This window comes from Rhipicephalus sanguineus, chromosome 10, assembly GCF_013339695.2.
Source record: "Rhipicephalus sanguineus isolate Rsan-2018 chromosome 10, BIME_Rsan_1.4, whole genome shotgun sequence".
NCBI classification, from domain to species: Eukaryota; Metazoa; Arthropoda; class Arachnida; order Ixodida; family Ixodidae; genus Rhipicephalus; species Rhipicephalus sanguineus.
Genome location: NC_051185.1, coordinates 7923715 through 7942160, shown reverse-complemented (window position 1 = coordinate 7942160; position 18446 = coordinate 7923715). Strand labels below are relative to the sequence as shown.

At 43.9% G+C, this 18446-nt stretch overlaps 4 protein-coding genes across 5 annotated transcripts in view; 2 read left to right on the top strand and 2 right to left on the bottom strand.

Moving 5' to 3' along the window:
* LOC119406950 (uncharacterized) overlaps positions 1 to 11112 on the bottom strand; it is a 30992-nt gene extending 19880 nt beyond the window's left edge. Inside the window, exons 1-11 of the mRNA XM_037673751.2 lie at positions 10893 to 11112; positions 10323 to 10481; positions 9978 to 10030; positions 9818 to 9895; positions 9602 to 9696; positions 8891 to 8983; positions 7267 to 7363; positions 5309 to 5376; positions 4286 to 4361; positions 2114 to 2219; positions 1191 to 1293 (exon numbers count right to left, since the gene is read on the bottom strand). Of these exons, the coding sequence (XP_037529679.1) occupies positions 1191 to 1293; positions 2114 to 2219; positions 4286 to 4361; positions 5309 to 5376; positions 7267 to 7363; positions 8891 to 8983; positions 9602 to 9696; positions 9818 to 9895; positions 9978 to 10030; positions 10323 to 10440 (887 nt within the window). The 5' untranslated portion in view covers positions 10441 to 10481; positions 10893 to 11112. The remainder of the gene's footprint in view (positions 1 to 1190; positions 1294 to 2113; positions 2220 to 4285; positions 4362 to 5308; positions 5377 to 7266; positions 7364 to 8890; positions 8984 to 9601; positions 9697 to 9817; positions 9896 to 9977; positions 10031 to 10322; positions 10482 to 10892) is intronic.
* LOC119406953 (uncharacterized) overlaps positions 1 to 18446 on the top strand; it is a 487035-nt gene that overhangs the window by 167009 nt on the left and 301580 nt on the right. The window lies entirely within an intron of this gene.
* Positions 11957 to 12906, bottom strand: LOC119406948 (NADH dehydrogenase [ubiquinone] iron-sulfur protein 3, mitochondrial). The gene has a single exon (XM_037673747.2). It carries the CDS (start codon positions 12803 to 12805, stop codon positions 11996 to 11998), a length of 810 nt encoding a protein of 269 aa, XP_037529675.1. The 5' UTR covers positions 12806 to 12906; the 3' UTR covers positions 11957 to 11995.
* The window catches only part of LOC119406947 (tudor domain-containing 6), a 44764-nt gene continuing 39344 nt past the window's right edge, over positions 13027 to 18446 (top strand). For both annotated transcript variants that reach the window (XM_037673746.2, XM_037673744.2), the window contains exon 1: positions 13027 to 15688. In XM_037673746.2, coding sequence (XP_037529674.1) covers positions 13396 to 15688 — 2293 coding nt within the window. In that variant the 5' untranslated portion in view covers positions 13027 to 13395. The remainder of the gene's footprint in view (positions 15689 to 18446) is intronic.

Genomic DNA, 18446 nt, shown 5'->3' with positions numbered 1-18446 from the left:
CATGCAATGAAGGTAAAATGAAGATGCGTTTCTCTTCGTAAATGGCCTGTGTACTAATTGGTCTTGTCATTTGCTATTCATAATGACGAATTTGGTTTTACATATATAAGCTTCAGTGCAGCACATCTGCGTAATTCGGTGAAGCATACAGAGATTTAATCAACTGCCATACAGTGAAGCATACTTTCTGGGATCTTTATCTCTTATATCTAGCTATTGCGGGATCCCCTTCAAGCTTGATATGTCCGAGTTCAATATTCTACTAACAGCTACATAAACAGGAAAAAATTGTAGATATGTAAATGGTGACACCTTCTGCTTCACTGCTAGGGTGCCTAGAATGTTACAACAGCTTTTAAGAATTTCAACTGATTTGTCGAGGTTATCATACGTTGCGTGCTGTTTGCATGCCTTGTGCTCTATCGGCAATTGTCTCTAATCGTTACCAAATATAGAATCTGATAAAAAATGACGACTCTGTATTGTGGAACAAATGCAGTGCAAGTGCAACGGTGCAACTTCCTGTTAAGTGTGGACCATTGTTCTTTCTCAAAATGATCCTAGGTGCAGTGAATGATTGTTTTGTGTAGAGGCAAAGTTAAATTCTGCAGTTACGACATGCCACCTAAAGCTACAAATATAGAAGAAAATTGGAGGAAATTAATTAATCCATGATCACATCAGTGATTACTGCAAAAATTATCATGTGTGCAATAGCTGTGCATATTGGTCAAGATACATGATTCTTTTATCTTAGATGCTGAAATCTTGATACTAATTACAGACAATCATAGCTGAAGCCTATGTTATGTGTTTCTCCAGCATAATGAACAGTGCCGAATGGCTCCTCAGTGCCACCCATCTGGTGTGCCCGTATGTCATAAGCATTTTAATATTGTTATGCTTAGGCTATCTGCTGGTCACACATCGTCACGAAACATACAGATTCTCAAACCTAAGCTACTCGCTACGGTGTTCTACTGGTTACGGTGCTTGACTGCTGAGCCGAAGGTCGCGGGATCAATTCCTTGCCACGGCAGCCGCATTTCGATGGAGACGAAATGCTAGAGGCCCATGTACTTAGATTTAGGAGCGCGTTAAAGAACACCAGACGGTCAAAATTTCGAGAGCCCTCATAATCATATTGTGATTTTGGGACGTAAAACCCCTCAAAATTATTATAATCATACCTAGAGCTCATCTCAGGGTTTGGCCAGCGTGACGGACTCCAGCTGGTGCCTTCATAAGGTGGTATGTCACCCCAGAAGGCATTCAGAAGGCCAAAGAAGAAGCCTGCGAGTATTAAGAGCAGTGTTTTTTCTCATAAGTCAAGTAAAATTATATACTCAAAAAGTTCACATTAACTGAGTGCTTGCTCTAATGAAATATAACAGGTTTTATACTAATGAAACCAACTTTGTGTTACTACAATACCCATTAACTATTTTTGCACTACATCCAAGCATCAATTTAAAATTATGTTTCTTAATTTTAAATTATTCATTTGGCAAACTGAAATAAAGTTAAGAGTCCTTCAGTAGTCAAGTAACTTGGAGTGCTAAGCATAATTTGGTATCTTTCTTATTCATTCCTTTATTTTTTATTTCCTTGTTTCGATTTTTATTTATTTTTTTCACTTCTAATTCTTTTGTTTAGTTCCTGATGTAAAGGCTCTGAGAGAAAACTGCAGAATGGAATAAAATATCAATAGGAGCAGCTATAAGCATATCTATATTCTATTGTTATGTTGCCTTGTTATTTCAATAACTGGTTCAAGTCAATGGGCTAAAGTTATCAAAAAATTTTCAACATATGCACAGCCCATGAAAGAAACATATTAAATAAATGAGAGCTAACAGACAATCAAGCCAAGGAAAGTATAAGGCATTTCACTTCTAGTAATTAAGATCTAAATGTGAAGAAAGCAACAAGTGTGTCTAACAAAGAAAAATGGGCCCTTAAATTGTCCTTCTTTCATTCATATTAAATAAATACAACTCATAGCAGAGTACCAATGTCAGAAAGGCAAGGCAAAATCTGCAGAACCTAGTTCTGGAACCTCATTTCAGGGAACAGAGCAATAAGGAACTCACCGCTGCCACTTGGAACTCACCAAAGAACAGGCAGATGAAGAGACCGATAAGCTCCGTCTTCAAGCCAAGTTTGGTGAGAGCCGTGTCACGAACTATGATGCCAAATGTGATTGCCATTATGGGACCCTTGGGGAGATCATGCAATGTACGAGAACACTAAGCAAGACTAGGCTTAACGCAGGCACCTCTTTTTTTACGTGCAAATCTACACACATCTACAAGTGTGAATTGGCTTGGAATTCTTTCTCCACACTGTTGAACCATTCACTTTAAAGGGACACTGAAGTGAAACAATGAAATGGTTTAGATTAATAAATTTTACTCTAAAAACTATAATGTGGTTAATTTCACCATCATAGGTTTAATAATAGAGGACAAAATCAAGGTCAACGTCTCACTTTAAATTTTGTGCCGAAATATCTGCGCATGACGTCACAGATTTCAAAGTGTATTTTTCGTATTTTGGCAACATTGGCCCAATGAAATTTCTTGAAACTGGGTATGTTAAGTCTCTGGCCTCCTCAGAGGACAGTGTACTTCATTTTTACAGATTAGGAACTACGTACGTCCTTGTAGATGCCGTCAAAATCTATGACATCATGGCGAGTGGCGCAGGAACTTCAAGGTGGCATCGCCACCCGCATTTTCTGTTTGCACGTTCTCTCCTTTACTAAGCGTCTTCTCACGGCAAGCGTGGTAATTTTGGTATTGTGAAAGCGCAATTTACTAATACAGTAGAACCCCGCTGTTACGTTCCTCACTGCTGCGTTTTCCCGGCTGTGACGTCGTTTTCCGCCGGTCCCGGCATAGCTCCCATAGGATACAATGTATTGGGAACCCAGCTGTTACGTCGTAACTGTCGGACCGTTCCTGTATGATACGTCGCGAAGTGTGCTCGGAGCCGACCGAGTGACTACCGAAGAGAGCGGCCATGGTGCATTTTCACGCAGCTTGGCCTGGTTTGCCCGTAATATTAGCCGCATGAGAGGCGCAAGCAACAGGATCTTTCAATTGATGCAAACAAAAGCATGGCCTTCAAGATTCGTATTGCAAACATGGCGTCTATGACGTAACTGCTCGCGAAAGCAAGGCCTTTGAGATTGGCATTTACTATTGACAAAAGCATAGCCTTTGAGATTTGTATTGCACAAACATGGCGTCTATGACGTAATTGCTTCAAGGCCTTCGAGATTGGCATTCACTTCTGCCATCGCGTTGGCGTAGACTCATCATCATCGTTATTTGTCGGAGGACGGGAGTAGTTCGAGCTGGTTGGAGCTCGCATGGTCGTGCGCGCGGTTCGCAGTTGGACTCGCCGCGCTGGTCGTGATTGTGTGTGCTTAGTTCTTTCATGCCTACAGCTGTTGGTGTTAAAAAGATCACATACTTTGATTACATTTCTGTGGATGAGGCCGTCCCCAGCTCCGTGTTTCTATCCATCGACTAGATCGCGGCTGAGCGTGCCAATTTTCATGCTGCTCGTAAGCATTGAAATAAAATTGTGTACCACTAAATATTTTGTCGTTTTTCCTGTTTTTCGGCTCTTACGTTTCCCGTCTCTTACGTTTATTTTCTATGGTCCCTTCAAAAACGTATCAGCGGGGTTCTACTGTACGAGAAAAATCGGTTTTCTTTTTAGCGTCCCTTTAAGTAAATACTGCATTTACGCAATGGTCCTCAATTTCTTAAATGAGGATTCCTCTGAGAAGCATCAGCCTTCTGACCCAGCTGTCACAGTACTTTCAAGAAGTACACTGAATACTGAACTTAAACAGCGGCTTTGTTCTATTTGACTTTGCTCCAGGCCAACAACAGCCCTAGGCAATCAAAACTTCTGTATTATAATAGGAAAATTAGCGCTGGCCTTGACCTAAATCTTCTTCAACCTGCAACTTCGAAAGTAGGAACAACGCCACCACTGAGCAATTGAGCAAATCCTAGCAGGTAACAATCTATTATCACATATTCTGAAGAAACTGGATATTTTTGTTGTACACGTCCCATGTTACTCCAATTGGACTTTTCTTGCTGCTAAATAACAAAACAAAATAAAAAGGCATTTGCTTGGAAATGAAATGACACTGGAGATAAATAAGTGGCAAAGTGAAGCACGAGAATCACAGGAAGCTACTGGCAGTTCATGGCTTGTGAAATAAGAAAACATGAAGACAATCAGTCGCAGTGCAACTCACCATAAGGGGTGATACCAGCATAGCAGCAATTATTGAGACTACGTTGTTATCCATCAGGCCGAGAGCAGCAATCATGCTGAGAAAAAAAAAAGGGGCATCAAGCCCACAAGAACTTAAATATATGAACTTTTACCCATGTAGGGGACATTAAATAACTGAAGACATCTTTAATTAACAATAATTAAGCCTTGTGCATTTACACACACTCTATACCAGTCTGGCCTATGATGACATAAGGTTGCTGAATAGCATTTTCATTCTCTCTTGGTAAAACATAGAGTGCCGTATGTACAGACAAGTGTTGTGGATGAAAAGCACTGTGGGTGAAAATTTAAGAGCCAAGAACTAACATTTGGGTTATTTGGCATAGATTTATTATTGCCCACCAAAGGTCTTCAAAGGTGTTCCGCTTTTTAACCTTTCCAGGCCCCGCAATTCCAAATGGAATCATTAATTTTGTAGCTCAGTCAGCAACCACCTGGTAAAAGAAAAGTGTTGTTCTTCCTCGCGAACTCATGTTTAGCACCTGCTCTACATACGCTGCCAACCCAGTACACACAATAAAGCGAGGTCACGTGTGAATGAAGAAATTACCGAAGCAGTCGCGCTGTTCCCCCATTTTGCTGGGGCAGCTTCTTCATTCACCGTGCAGAGATTGGACACTTATTTTAGTTCTGTGTCGAAAATTTGAATTTTGGCTATTCGGCATTATGCTATCCCATCTAAACAATTTTGTAAGTAATAAATTAAATAAACGTAACCTAAATATAATTAATTATTTTTTATTAAATTAACTTGCTCATTAATTACACTTCACTGAAAAATGTGAGCAAAGATTTTTAAAAAATGTTTTGGACTACCATGATCATGCACATCTCAACGTGTAAAGACCAGTTGCTTACATTGAAAATAATTAATTTGGGTCTGAAATGGTTAAGAGTGCTAATTAGGACGACCACATCTGCAAACAGGGCAGGCCCAAATGAAGTTTGACAACCAGTTATACTGACAAGGTTTACTTACCCAGCAAGAATTATGAATGCAACAAAATCAAACGTGAGCTCTCCCTGAGCCTTGACACCTGCGACAACCTAGGTAAGACAGATCACATTGATTGCTTCTTATCGGTATGGTGAGAAACAATCAAATTTATGAGAAATTGGGCTGTGCCAAAGCAAAGCAGATTACAAGCATGCGCACAGTTTCACATATGAAGTTGCTTGGCAATGGCAACTTGCTCTACACTACTGCAGTAATTTATTTATTCAATCTAATTAGAAGCAATTATTCGATGGGACACTGAGGCATTTGGAAAAGACTGATTTCTCCTTTCATAAGATGTCTTGTTTAAAGACAGGTTCAATCAAACGGTATACGAGAGATTGTTTTCAAAGACCCACAATAAGCCTTTCCAGGATCAGGGCTAAATGGCAAGCATTTAAAGAGGCCAACGTAAACAGCTTATGTTATAAAAAACAATAAAATATGCTGGAAATACGACACTAAATTTTGCAGTTCAAGTTGAAGTGTATTTTTCAAATGACAAACTGAACGCTTTCAAGGTAAAGCGGCTTCTGGCAGTTTTGCGTAGACCGTAAATACTCTCGCATTGGCAGCATACGGACATGCGTGACAGTTTGTCATACGGAAAGTGTAGTTTTGTGCATTATTGCAAGACAAAGCACGTGATCCGAGAAAAAGGAACAGACTGAGACAACCTGACAGTAAGTAAGTTACGGGAAGTCATCGCAAGTGAGCACAAACATTGAACATTTCACAGTATAGAATAAAATAGTGAACTGATGAGCTGCTGACCTGTTCCATAAATAATATACCTAACTGGAAGAATAATCACTACGCAAAGATTAAAAAAATAAAAAGAAAGAGAGGCCTATTTGCAGATTAAAGCTGGAACAAATGGTGCCCAGTTTTAAGACGCATAAATGACAACTTGTGGTCTCAAAAAAGTGTAACACAGCGGACAAAGAGATAATGGCCACTCTTTCATAGCTGCAATATTTCCAGCTGTAAAACACAAAGCGAATTTTCCGTTCTTTATTCCTCACCAAAAAACTTTAACGTCAATGCCTGTTTCAGACCTTGCAGCTGCTTTTTCCCACTTCTATCTCTCTTTGACCAATAGTCTTTTCATAAAAAAATATTATAGTGTATTTATTTCTTCTTATGTATGTACTAACAGGTGGTCTCGTAACCCCATTCTTTCAACTTTAAGGCATCCTTCTGCGTCTATAAAATTTATGCATCATCTTAACAATGTATGCACAAAATATTACAAAAATTGAGATGGCTCTTTCATGCAGTACATCACGCTACGAGCACCATTCGGGTAAAGCAATACATCTTCATTATGCTGCCAAAGCATAGGATTTTATAGGAAGCAAGCAGTACTCCAAAAGTGCCGGGCTAGTCCTTCACTTATTTTCAGTTCAAGTTTTGCACTTCGATTCACACTGATAAACCAAGAAGCTTAACACAAGGTTATGTCAATTCCATACAGACTAAATACAAAACTGATTAACTATAGCGGTAATGTCCAGCTTCAATTCAACTAATTTTTTTATTAACAGCTACAACCTGTTTTGGCCCATAGCCATCAGATACTTGTATGTCTAACAAAGCAACACATTTGATGTTAGGACATAGCTAGACACATTTCAATGAGAAATCAAACAAAAACATTTGCATTTTTCCAAAATCCAGGTCGGCTGTGTCTGTCTAATCGGCACCTACATTACAACCTTACTCCATAATTTTTTTTCTTTTGTTTATGCAACCGGGGCACCCGGTTAGCTCTTGAGAGCTTTTTTTTCTATTTTCCTACAAATGACATAAAATTAAGACTTCCAAGAATGTCCTCGGCAAAAAACAAAAAAAAATCCATCATCGTATCATACACCTTGCCGAATGTAAGAACCACCTCCGTAAGCCACGGCCATAATCTGCTCGGCAAAACCACACACCTGAGCCACCGTAAGTCGTGCCTTCACTGACTTCAGAAACTTTCTCTGCATTGATCGGAATCCACTCTCCTTCTCTTTGTCCTTTTTTGCTTCATCGCTAAAATGGAATGGGTATCAACATCACAATCGGGGTAAATCCGGAGACATTTCAGTGTGGTACTATCACTTCAGCCTGTTTGTAGTACTTCCATTACTAGCATTTTTCGTGTGCGAAACAAAAGCAATACCGATTAATAAAAACAGCATAAGTTCTTAATCACTTCGTTAGCTCATTTGACTATGAAAATTAGGGGCCCTCATCTATGTAAATGTTGCCCTTTCCGCATTTACAACCTGTTTTTTTTTCAGTTTCTGAGAAAATGTTAGCTTTGCAGAACATTTCCTTCACACTGCTTTAAGCGTGCATAAGATGTTTTTCTAATACTTCCACATCAAAATGAATGCCCTTCTCCACATAAATGGATTCACTTTATGTTTCAGGATCGTTTTCCAGATATGTTCGTTTTCGAAACAAGAGCTGTCGCTGTGTTACTCCCTAATGGCTCTAAGTGCATAGGATCTGATAATCTTGCCTTTTAGCAAAATTACCTCCTTTTCCTTTCTTAGAAAACTTTTATTTTTTTTACATTTATGGAAGATATTCAGCTACAAAAATTTTTCTTCAGTGCGAAAAGTGCTCTATCATACTATAAGGCTTGAAAAGAAATAAAGTGCAGTTTAGTAATCTCTTTAAGAACCACGCTCAGAGTCCAATTGCTGAAGCAAGAAGTCTACTGAATGTAATAATAATACAAGTTCACTTATCTAACGTTATGTTTCCAAGTGTGGCTGAATTCATACAGTCATAACTTTAGAGTTCACACACAATACATGTAGTTTTAGCAAGTCAAGCTTTTATGTAAACTATATACTTTTGTTGAAGTATGCATACGATTGGTGGAAAGTATTGTGCATCATGGTAATGATTTTAAAAAGGCAGATTTTTACACATCATAGAAGACAATATGCATAACGGTATACATGCCTAGGTACATTATCACAACAGATACAACACATGTCATCGCAGTTATACAACACAAACTGGAAATTACTGCTACTACTGCTCATTTTTGTGAACTTGATTTCTGCATAATTTGTGAATAGTTTCTAATTTATGGTGACACAAGTGACATTTGTTACCGGGTTACCATCCTATTAATATCAAATGGCAAGCACATGGAAGCAAACTAGCCGAATGCACAACATTTTTCAGAATGAATTCACCTACATGTAACACTGAAGTAATTATCTAGTATAGTTCACAGATGCTTAATTTTACAAGCACACATGGCTTGAGGCTCCACCACAATCATGCATTATAATTTTCAAATGCTATCACAATGTAGCAAGATCAGGATCAAATTTCTGGATTGTGAGTGCTTTATGCAGCTTGTGACGCTTGTGCTTCAATATTAACCACCATTACATTTCTCTCAGCATTGCAGCATGAAACTGCTAGCAGCAAGCATGGCTTGACGCATGAAAATTGTACCATGTAAGCCCATCACTATGTCCTGCATAGCAGAATTAAATCAGAACAAACTACTCACGCATAAAATTTTGCAACATCAAAGTGCTTACTCACCCTGATTCGTAGTTAGCATCAGCTACTGTAATTTGTTCCTCGTCATCACTTTCTGGTTCTATAGCTCTATAGAATATCGGACATGGAAACACACTGCGGGTGACAGAAGAGAGGGCAGAGAAGAGTCAGTCTGAGTAACATCCAACACAAGGCATTTAAACACGTTAGAAGTGTTGTGATAGTACTTTAAGAGAACCTGCAGCACCGCATTAGTTATCACAGAATCAGAAGTTCAGGGTAAGATGGAGGCTTGAACTGATGAAAAATCATTGAACAGGGAATGTCATTGGAGCCAATGTTTCAACAAGCGGACTTGTCTCCAGCATTGGCTCCAGCGACGTTCTTTGTATAATGATTTTTTGTCACTATGCTCTTATAGTCTGCGTGGAGCACAAAGATTTCAACCAAAATTCATGCATGGTTGTTCCATGATAGCTCAGTGGTTAGCACACTTGATACCCAAGTGAATTTTGCTTCCCTGGCATGTGTTCAAATCTCAGTGGAGGCTGTTGTGGAGGTGCTCTCTTTTTCCGTGCACGGTGGCAACGGTGAATCTGGGGATGACAACAAAAATGATGCCGGCGAAAATCATTGCCACGTGTCATGAACGATGATGGTCATGCACCATCAGTGTAATTGGAATGGACAGGCAGACAGGTCGGACAATTTTGAGCACTTCACTACTGTCACAGTAACGAAAAGTAACCTCACCCAATAGTTGAGTCATATTTCGAACCAATTCCACGAGATGTCAGGTCGCTAAGGATGCAATCTGTTGGCTTGCCGCTTTCATAAGGAAAGGACACCTAGAGGACATGGGGAAACAGATAAAGACAGGATAAGCTGAGTTACACATAAATCAGCAAGACCACAAAGTCAGGATTTACGGGGCATAATGAGGCCTTCTTGCACATGTGTACACAATACCTGGTAGTACGTGTCCTGGGCGGTTGCGTTCCAAATGGCATTTCGAATTCCGTACGACTCTAGGCAGTCTTCGAGCGCCTATAGCAGAGAAGGCACACGGAACTTTACATTGTCCAGACATTCTGGCATATACCTTAAGACTTTCAATTCAATTATATACCTGCTTCAAGGTGAGGTGCTCCTTGCTATCGCAAAAGTTTTCTCGGTCATCATCTACAAATGCAGACCGGAAATTAATTCAAAAGAAAAAGATGATAAGGAGCTCGTAAAAACGCAGGCATGCATTCTGCAGTTCGGCTTTTCCATTTTTTCCTGACAGAAAATTTTTACTCGAATTATATTTCGTTTCTCTAATTTAGAGCATGTATATTATCCATTCAAGAGTGCACACACATATATATATATAGAGAGAGAGAGTACTGTTGCGTTTACCATTGATACATAAGCAACGAAGTTAAAAAGCTAGTGGTGCAAGTTTGCAGATAAAATGTCATATCGCGTATACCTTCTGATGTCGCCCGGCTGTCAGCATGAGAGCGCGCCGCATTTTCGGTGTCTTCCTTTGGAACACTGACCAGGAACCACATGCCCGATCTCATACTGCCGTGACCGTCTCCAGGCATTTTTCACGACGCTGTGAAACTTACGCAATGGATGTTCGGTGCTGTAAGAAAGACACACACAGCTTGTATTCAACGCACGTCGCACGTATAAGTACGCTTGCGCGTGCAATCCTAAACTAAAACGCGCGCGCCCGCACCGGCCGCGCCTTCGTCCACACGACACTGTCGAAATTACGGGGGCTAAACGGGAGCTTACACGACGATTACGTTAAAAAAGTCACGGATGAATGGTTGATGATCGACACGCGCATACCTGCATATGCATATATTTCACTTCACGCCGATGCCTCCACTATGAGTGGGTTAAAAAAAGAAATCATGTACAAAGAGACTCGACGCAGTGCCGCGCCCACGATTAGCGGCCTATATATCGGAGAATACGCGCGACTGATATCATTGTATACAACTATCGGCACAATATCGCAGGTAGTACATTACGCGGAGTTCCTCACCTCAACCAGTGAGGGGCGGCAGTCAAGAGCCCGACTCTTTCTAGGTCACCGACTGAAGGCTGAGAATTTCGAAGGAATAAATTTGTTACTGCATTATTTTGTCCCTGAAGGCTCCGGCCGCTAATGTACAGCTCGGGGAAATTATTGCTCCACTATGAAAGACTCCGGGTAACTGCTCACTCCGCACGCTCCGACGTCCATGTGCACATCTCTCCCTCTCACATCATTTCTCTCTCCTTGCAGCTAGGGAGTTTTCTAGGGAATTACCTAGGGAGCGCTGTAGAGAACGAAATTTTCACGGTGCGAAGAGCTCGCGCAAGTGCTATGTAAGCAAGGGTTACGTAACTATTGTTTCATTTCTTTAGCAGCTATTATTAGCTAGGGAACGCTACCCGACCGTCTCGAACGAAGTTCGTCGCTGTGACATCGCACACGAGTAAGTTACACGCGGCCTGCCTGTCCTTTCTTTTGGAAGAATAACGATCATAGCTTACCATTCGAAACTTCTATCACGATGCTCGTCAAACGCGCTTGCTTTGCGCTTCGGTTGCAGCACGTGTGAACTTTAGCATGACGATTGTACATTATACCGGCGAGCGAGTCTTCGAAGCCGGCCGTGCGCGTCGTGTAAATTCTCTCAGTATTCTTTATATGTATTGACATCAATCCCCGTCTGTGCCGTGCTTTTAGTTTAGCTTTTGACAAATGCGTTTGTGGTAAATGACAGCCTCGCGTCTTTTGACAGAAATTGCCCGGGAAGCTGAGGCCGAGTAGTATTCTTGCTCCTGCAACGCGTGCTTACTTCCGTGTTCGTAGACGCGGCATTGCACCCCCTCTCCATAAGAAAAGGATTCTTTCTTGGCGCTGATCTGACAGGTAAGTGCCACGCGTTCGAATTTTGCGTACAGTTATTATTTGACCGGGAGTTCTCTTCCAGCGCGTTTTATTGGTTCAGTAATAACGTGGTTACAGTTATAAATCAGAGAGGCACTGAGACAGCGATGGCTTATTTCACAGTTTTTATTGTAACAGCCGAAACTGCAAGTCCAGTCCGATGGCCTGCCTTCTTTTTTCACCACGGCTAAACCGACCTACCAAAATTTCTATTTGCTAGTTTTGGGTTCTTCCTGACCGCTTGGCAGGGCGACTTCTTGCGCAGCTTCTCCTGAACGAAACTTCGGAAATGTTTCCCACGGCGTTGCCAAATCAAACTTCCGAAACTCCTGCGTCAACTCGAGAGGTTCGACGACGACCCTCTGCACTTCGTCGTCGTAGCGGACCTCCACGTAACCCGAGAGCGGGAAGTCTTTGCGGAACGGGTGCCCTTCGAAACCGTAGTCCGTCAGTATCCTCCTCAGGTCCGGGTGGTTGCCGAAAAAGACTCCGAACATGTCCCAAACCTCGCGTTCGTACCAGTTTGCGCCCTTGAAGACTGCCGTGGCGGAGTCCAGCGGCGTCAATTCATCGGTGTACGTCTTCACACGAATCCTCGAGTTGAAGTACACCGACAGAAGGTGGTAGACCACTTCGAAACGGTACTCCCTCGTTGGTACGTCGACACCGCAGATGTCGACTATGTTTGTGTACTGAGCGTTGTGGTGTTCTTTGAGAAAGCTGAGCACGGGCACAACTCCTTCGGGGGCGATCATAACCTCGAGCTCGTCACCAGGCGTTATCTGCACCTTCTGGACGTACTTGGGCAGGCACTCGGCCACGTACCTTCCGAAGTCCTCGAGTTTGGAGCGCTGCACGTACAGGGGCTTACGCACCGAGGGCCTAGTTTCTTGGGTCGGCGACGACGCGGCCTCTTGGCTCTCGTAACGGCGCGCTTGTGCCGACGCCAATGGCGTAGTCTGCCTCATAATGTTGCCTAGGCTCGTGAGGCATCGGACTCTTCCAAATAGAAGAGACATCGTTACAAACGAGCCTCCCGCTAATGATAAATCAGCGTTTCCTTGCCCGGCGACCTTCCTTCCGACGAGGGAGACAGCAGCCACGGCAAGGCTTACTCAGCTTACTCTATGGCAAGGCGGTAATGATGATAGCTCTTTTTGTTTCTTTCGGTGGTAGCGTTGGTAGCGCCGTCTAGCGTTTTTGTGGCAACTGGCAATATTCATTTCAGAACTATCTTGCAGGGCGTGCAGAGTGCGGCGTTTCCCCCGTTCGTACGGGTTTTGTGGGGCTTCCCGTGTCAAACTGCATTTCACCGCAGTTTACCCTGTACGTTAACTTTTACTGTAAGGAACCGAACATTACTGGAGATAAAAGCCCGCTTCGAGAGTATCCACTGACATTTTGCGGCGGCGCTCTCGCGCGAATGCACGCGGTAAGGAACAGAGACGTTGAGGAGTGTGCCTGGAGAGCTGTTTGACAGTTTGATTTGCGTTCGGTCTTGTCGCGTGAGCGGTTTGACCGTTTGTCGACGGCGAGCAGGAGCAGCGACCATTCTTCGACAGCCCTGGCCATGACTTGCAGGTAACGAGCGGGAAACGAGCGAAACACAATGGAGCGTCCGGCGATCGTGGGGAACGCGGCGGGCGCCGCGACGGACACTTTTCGGGCTACCGTAACGCACGTGGCGCCCGAAAACCGATGGCTCAAACTGTTCGTGCAGAGGAACCACGAAATGATGAGGCATATCGAAGCCTACCTCGAGGGCCTCGAGCCGGCGCTGTCGTCTAAGCCTGGCTTTATGCATCAGAGTCAGATAGCGCTGGGAACGCCGTGTTTCGCGCGCTACTCGAACAACAAGTGGTACCGCGCCGTGGTGTCTTCCTGGCCGCGCCACAACGAGACTTTAGTCGAGGTGACGTTTATAGACTATGGCAACTGCGAGGAGGTATGCGTCGGTGACGTGCGCCAAAGCCCCGACCCGATCTTCAGGACGCCGCACGGAGTTTACGAGTGTTTCCTAGACGAACTCGACTTGAGCCTTATCACGCCGCAAGGTGCAGAGGAGCTTGTCCTATTGGCAAAGAGCACACTCTTGTCAGTAGAAGTTACCGTCACTGTTCGCAGGTACGAGCAGGTTCAGGTGAACTGTGTCAGGCCCATTGTTTCGGTCACCTTGCCCGACGGGAGGAGCCTGGCTGACATTCTGGTTCGTTCGCCAGAGTTTGCGAACGCCATGGCACAGGCTGCTGCGAAGCCCGCCTTCTGCCTTCCGGACATCAAATTGGGCGTACCTTACAGGGTTTACGTTGCGCACGTTGAAGAAATGGACGATGTCTTCTTGCATCTTGCGGCCAGGGAACCGTCGGCGTTCTCGGACATGATTCAGGACACGTACACGAACGTTGCCTCACTCGACCCATCGCTAGTACAAAGAGATACGGTTTGTCTGGCGCGTTTCACGGAGGATTCCTTGCTCTACCGCTCCCTCGTTGTCGACTGCTGTCAGGGCAACTGTCGAGTGGCCTTTGTCGACTACGGCAACCGTGAAGTGAAATTGTCGTCAGAGTTGTTGGTGATCCCTCCCGAACTGCTGGAGGAGCCTGTATTTGCTATCCATTGCAATGCAACCAGCACGGGGCTCGACAAGGACACATTCCTTGAAGTCACTGCAGAGCAAGAGCTGACGTGCATATTTTCGCAGGGAGTGAGGCAGGGCGTATATGCTGTCACGTTCGATGGTCTGAACGGCAGCAAAGCAGCTCCGGCAGCCAATTGTGCCTCGTATAACGGACTGCCAGGAAATTTACCCCCAACGAGTGCATCTTACATCCAGATACAGCAACTGAGGCTTGATCCAGGCTGTCGCCATGTCATGTATGTCACATTTATCGAGTCAACCAAGGTTTTCTATGCACAGCTAAAGGAAATGGCAGATGACATCGAGCAGATTTCTGCGCAGCTGGCGGCCGAGTCCCCTTCACTTGCTATGCTTTTGCCTTCAGACGTCGTGCCTGGCTTGGCTGTGGCTTGCAGGTACGAAGGAACGTGGTACAGGGCTGTGGTGGTCCAGCCTGGCCCGCAAGTCCAGGTCTGGATTGCCGATTACGGAGACACCACGATGCTCGACATCTCTGAACTCCGACAGTTGGACCTCAAGTACACCCTGCAGCCTGCATATGCAACGAAGCTCACTTTGGACGGATTCACGTGCTCGCCGCAGTCGTCCGAAGCGATGAGACTGTTGCTGGAAAATCTGCTCCTCGACGCGGAGGCAAACGTTTCGATTATCAACGTCCTTCCCGATGGTACGCATGCCGTCCAAATATTCGTTGGGGACCCTCCGAAATCGGTTGTCAAGGCCCTGAACGCAGCGCTGGAAAGCAGTAGGCAGGGATGCACGGCAAAGGCACAATCCCCCACTGTGTGTCCCGTGGAGAAACTCATTGTGACAACCGTCACTCCCCCACAAAAGTTCTTTGGCCAATTCATGAAGATCCCTGATGGAGAGCTTGATGCCTTGCAGAAAGAGCTGGGAGACTATTATTCTGCATCGTATCCAGACCCAGCATTCCAGCCAATGCCTGGGGACCATGTGTGCTGTCGATTCTCAGAGGACGGGCAGTTCTACAGGGCGAAGATCGAGAGAGTTTTGGCCAACGGCTCGCAGTATGACGTTTTTTACCTGGACTACGGCAACGAAGAGACTGTGTTGCCGCAGGACGTGCGCTCCCTGCAGCCGCAGTTTGCCGTCGCTCCTCTGTTTGGTATACCCTGCCAGCTGCAGTCTGGGGAAGTCTCGGAAGACATGGTTGACACGGAAGTGGAAGTGCGCTTCCTGGCCTGCCATGGCGACGTCCACACCGTGACGTTTACCACCCCTAGGCAGAGTCTGCCACCAAGAGGTTTGTTCAATTTTGTGGGAGCTACTTATCGTACATAGTGCAGCTGTTGTTGCAGCATCATTCACAGCGCAAATAAATGGTGGCAAGAAAGGAACTTGGAAATGATGTAGACTGGTGCTGTGGATGACGCAGGTAGCACCAGTCTGCGTTGTTTCAGTGCTCTTTTCTTGTCTCCATTTATTTGCACTGCATGAACTTAACACTCAAGAATAAATACCGGTTAGCCCGTGAGCGGGCCCTTTTAGAGTTGTGGAAGCCACTATACTCTGCTTAGTAGTTTACAGATGACAACGTAGAAGTTGCACAAGTTGTGCTGTTGTAGGAGTTTCATTCTGTGCATTTCATAGGGCAGCTTTTTTATCTGCTATGCATTCCGTGGAGCAACCACTCAATACATCACAGCCTGTGGATGCTAGATTAAAACTAATCTTTTTTTTTTTTTTTGTGCTTATGTGCATCTTCGTGCTTCCAGTGTGAACTATATTGTGTTCAGGCTTCCACATGCCGTCTATGCGGCATGTTGAAGCAACGGGCACAAGCTGCTGCAATCACTTGCACTTGGCAGAGGCTTGACATTCACTGGGAAGACTCGCGATGTATAAACAACCTTGTGGTAAGAAGGAATTTGTGCTGTCTGCTACTCCCTCGTAGCCTAGCCTATCGCTACAAAAGGCTACAAGAGACTAGCTGACAAGCATCCGGGGAAGGCGGAGATACCCTTAGTATGGCTAAGCAGCAGCGGCGAAACAAATAGCTGGTCTTGTAATCTGCTGTTGGTTTAAGGTACATGCAATGGTTTAGGATATCTAAAAATGCCTGCGGACTGTCCTAAGAGACAGCCCGGGGGCATACATCGATGCTTGCAAAATGCAAAAGCACCCATGCACTAAGACATCACTCGCTGATGGTTTAAGTTTGTCAGGAACCTTCTAAAGTCAATGGTGCCCCTTGCACCTCTCATTAGTCGAACGAAAGGCGGGGCAAATGACGTGTAATGTGAAAAGAGCCAGAGATGGAGCCATCTGCTGTTCTGCTCGATCAGCCCTCTTAAAACAAGTAACAGCATAAGAGGCAATCAAGAGAGTGCCAGAGCAATGCAACATGCTGCAACCGCGTGATCACTTTTTGGGTTGTGACGTCGCAGAAATGAAGCCAACTGGCAGTGGAAAAGCTGTCGTAGTGAATTATTTAGGGCACTCTGAGGCCTAACAGTATGTTTTTCTAAGCTCTTGGAGGTCCCGAACTCTCGTATGAGGCCCAAAAAATTCTTTTTAATGTCACATCGGTACTCCTTTGACACCAACTGCAACATAATTTTGAGTTTAGCTAAATTGGTTTTAAATTATTCCTATCTGCTGTCAATAATCTTTCCAAAGCTGTGCAGAAGTACCATGAAGTTACTGTAGGCTCCTTTATGACTGCATGAGTACATGAATGCTAGTGACATGCATTAGATAGTTTCTTTAAGCTTTCCAATACCTGTGCCACAAGGGCACTAGAAATGACATTCGGTAGTTAAGGCATTAACTTTCTGAATTACATTTTTTTCGGCCGAGCTGACACACGTCTAACTAATGGCATTTGGCTTGATGATGTCAATAACAGTGACTTTGAAAGGAGCAACTTTAGGTTAATAATAAAATATAAACATGCATTTTAACAACTCTACTTTGCGTTCATGAATAGTGAAATGTATAAGTGAGCATATTATGGTGCCGTTAGCTTGTGTTGCCGTCTTTTACAACATTGCGACAGATCACAGCAACTTATATGAATCCGAAGCCTAGAATCCGTCATGTTTAAGCAGTCTCAATTATAAAGTGAATTTCGCTCTAGTGCAACTGGGAAATAACATGCTATCTGTTAAGTCATGTATAAAATACTTTTGACGTGACACATGCTATTTCAAATGTTTTGTGTGTACTGCCCTAAGTAAACTTTGGCGTCAGGAGTATGCATGTCTCAGTCGAATGAATTCTAGCGAAGGCATTAGGTGACGAATGGAATTAAGGCAAATGCCATTTGATTATGCCGTGTGGCACCGTGCAAATGGCATTAAATTTTAAGGCATTAGGAAGTTAATGATCTTTTCTGTGCCCGTGTGGCTTGGGTATAAGAGGCTTTACTGTGTCCCGGAGAATGCTATCTAGCCATCTCTTGCACAGGGTAACCTCGTTTTCTCTTGCCTTCCACTTTGGCTGGCATCAATTTTTCCTCCACTGAACCTGCAGCCTCGACGGCATGACCAAGTGAATACTATATTTCAGGATGTTTGGTTTGAAAAAAATTTGGCAGGTCCCACGCCTTGTGGGAATCGGTTTAATGCGAAGCAGTCGGCGAGTAGTTCTATGCTGCATTTTGTTGGCATTGAGCCAAGCGTTACGATGTGGATCGACATGTTTTTGTAAATGGAGTAGTGTGCACACGGTGAATTTACCAGGCACGTCGACTACACTGGCATTTAACTGGTAACTTATGATTTGATGGTGATGTCAGTACTCACACTAGAGCACAGACACGAGTATTATCGAAATGAAGTGCACTTTATGGCACGATGATATGAATATCATACGTAACTTTCATTAGTGTATAACTTTTGGGTTGAGTAATGCTTGAGTATAGCTTGCTGAAGCATAGGAATACAATTGTAATGTTTATTACAGTAAACTCTCACTTGTACGAACGTCGGTTTAACGAATATTTCAGAATAACGAACTTTTAAAATCCCCGGCGATTTTCTTATGCATTGTATGCAAAA

Bases quoted from the DNA above. Each gene is read 5' to 3' on its own strand.
- LOC119406948 (XM_037673747.2), bottom strand. From the start codon at position 12,805: ATGTCTCTTCTATTTGGAAGAGTCCGATGCCTCACGAGCCTAGGCAAC.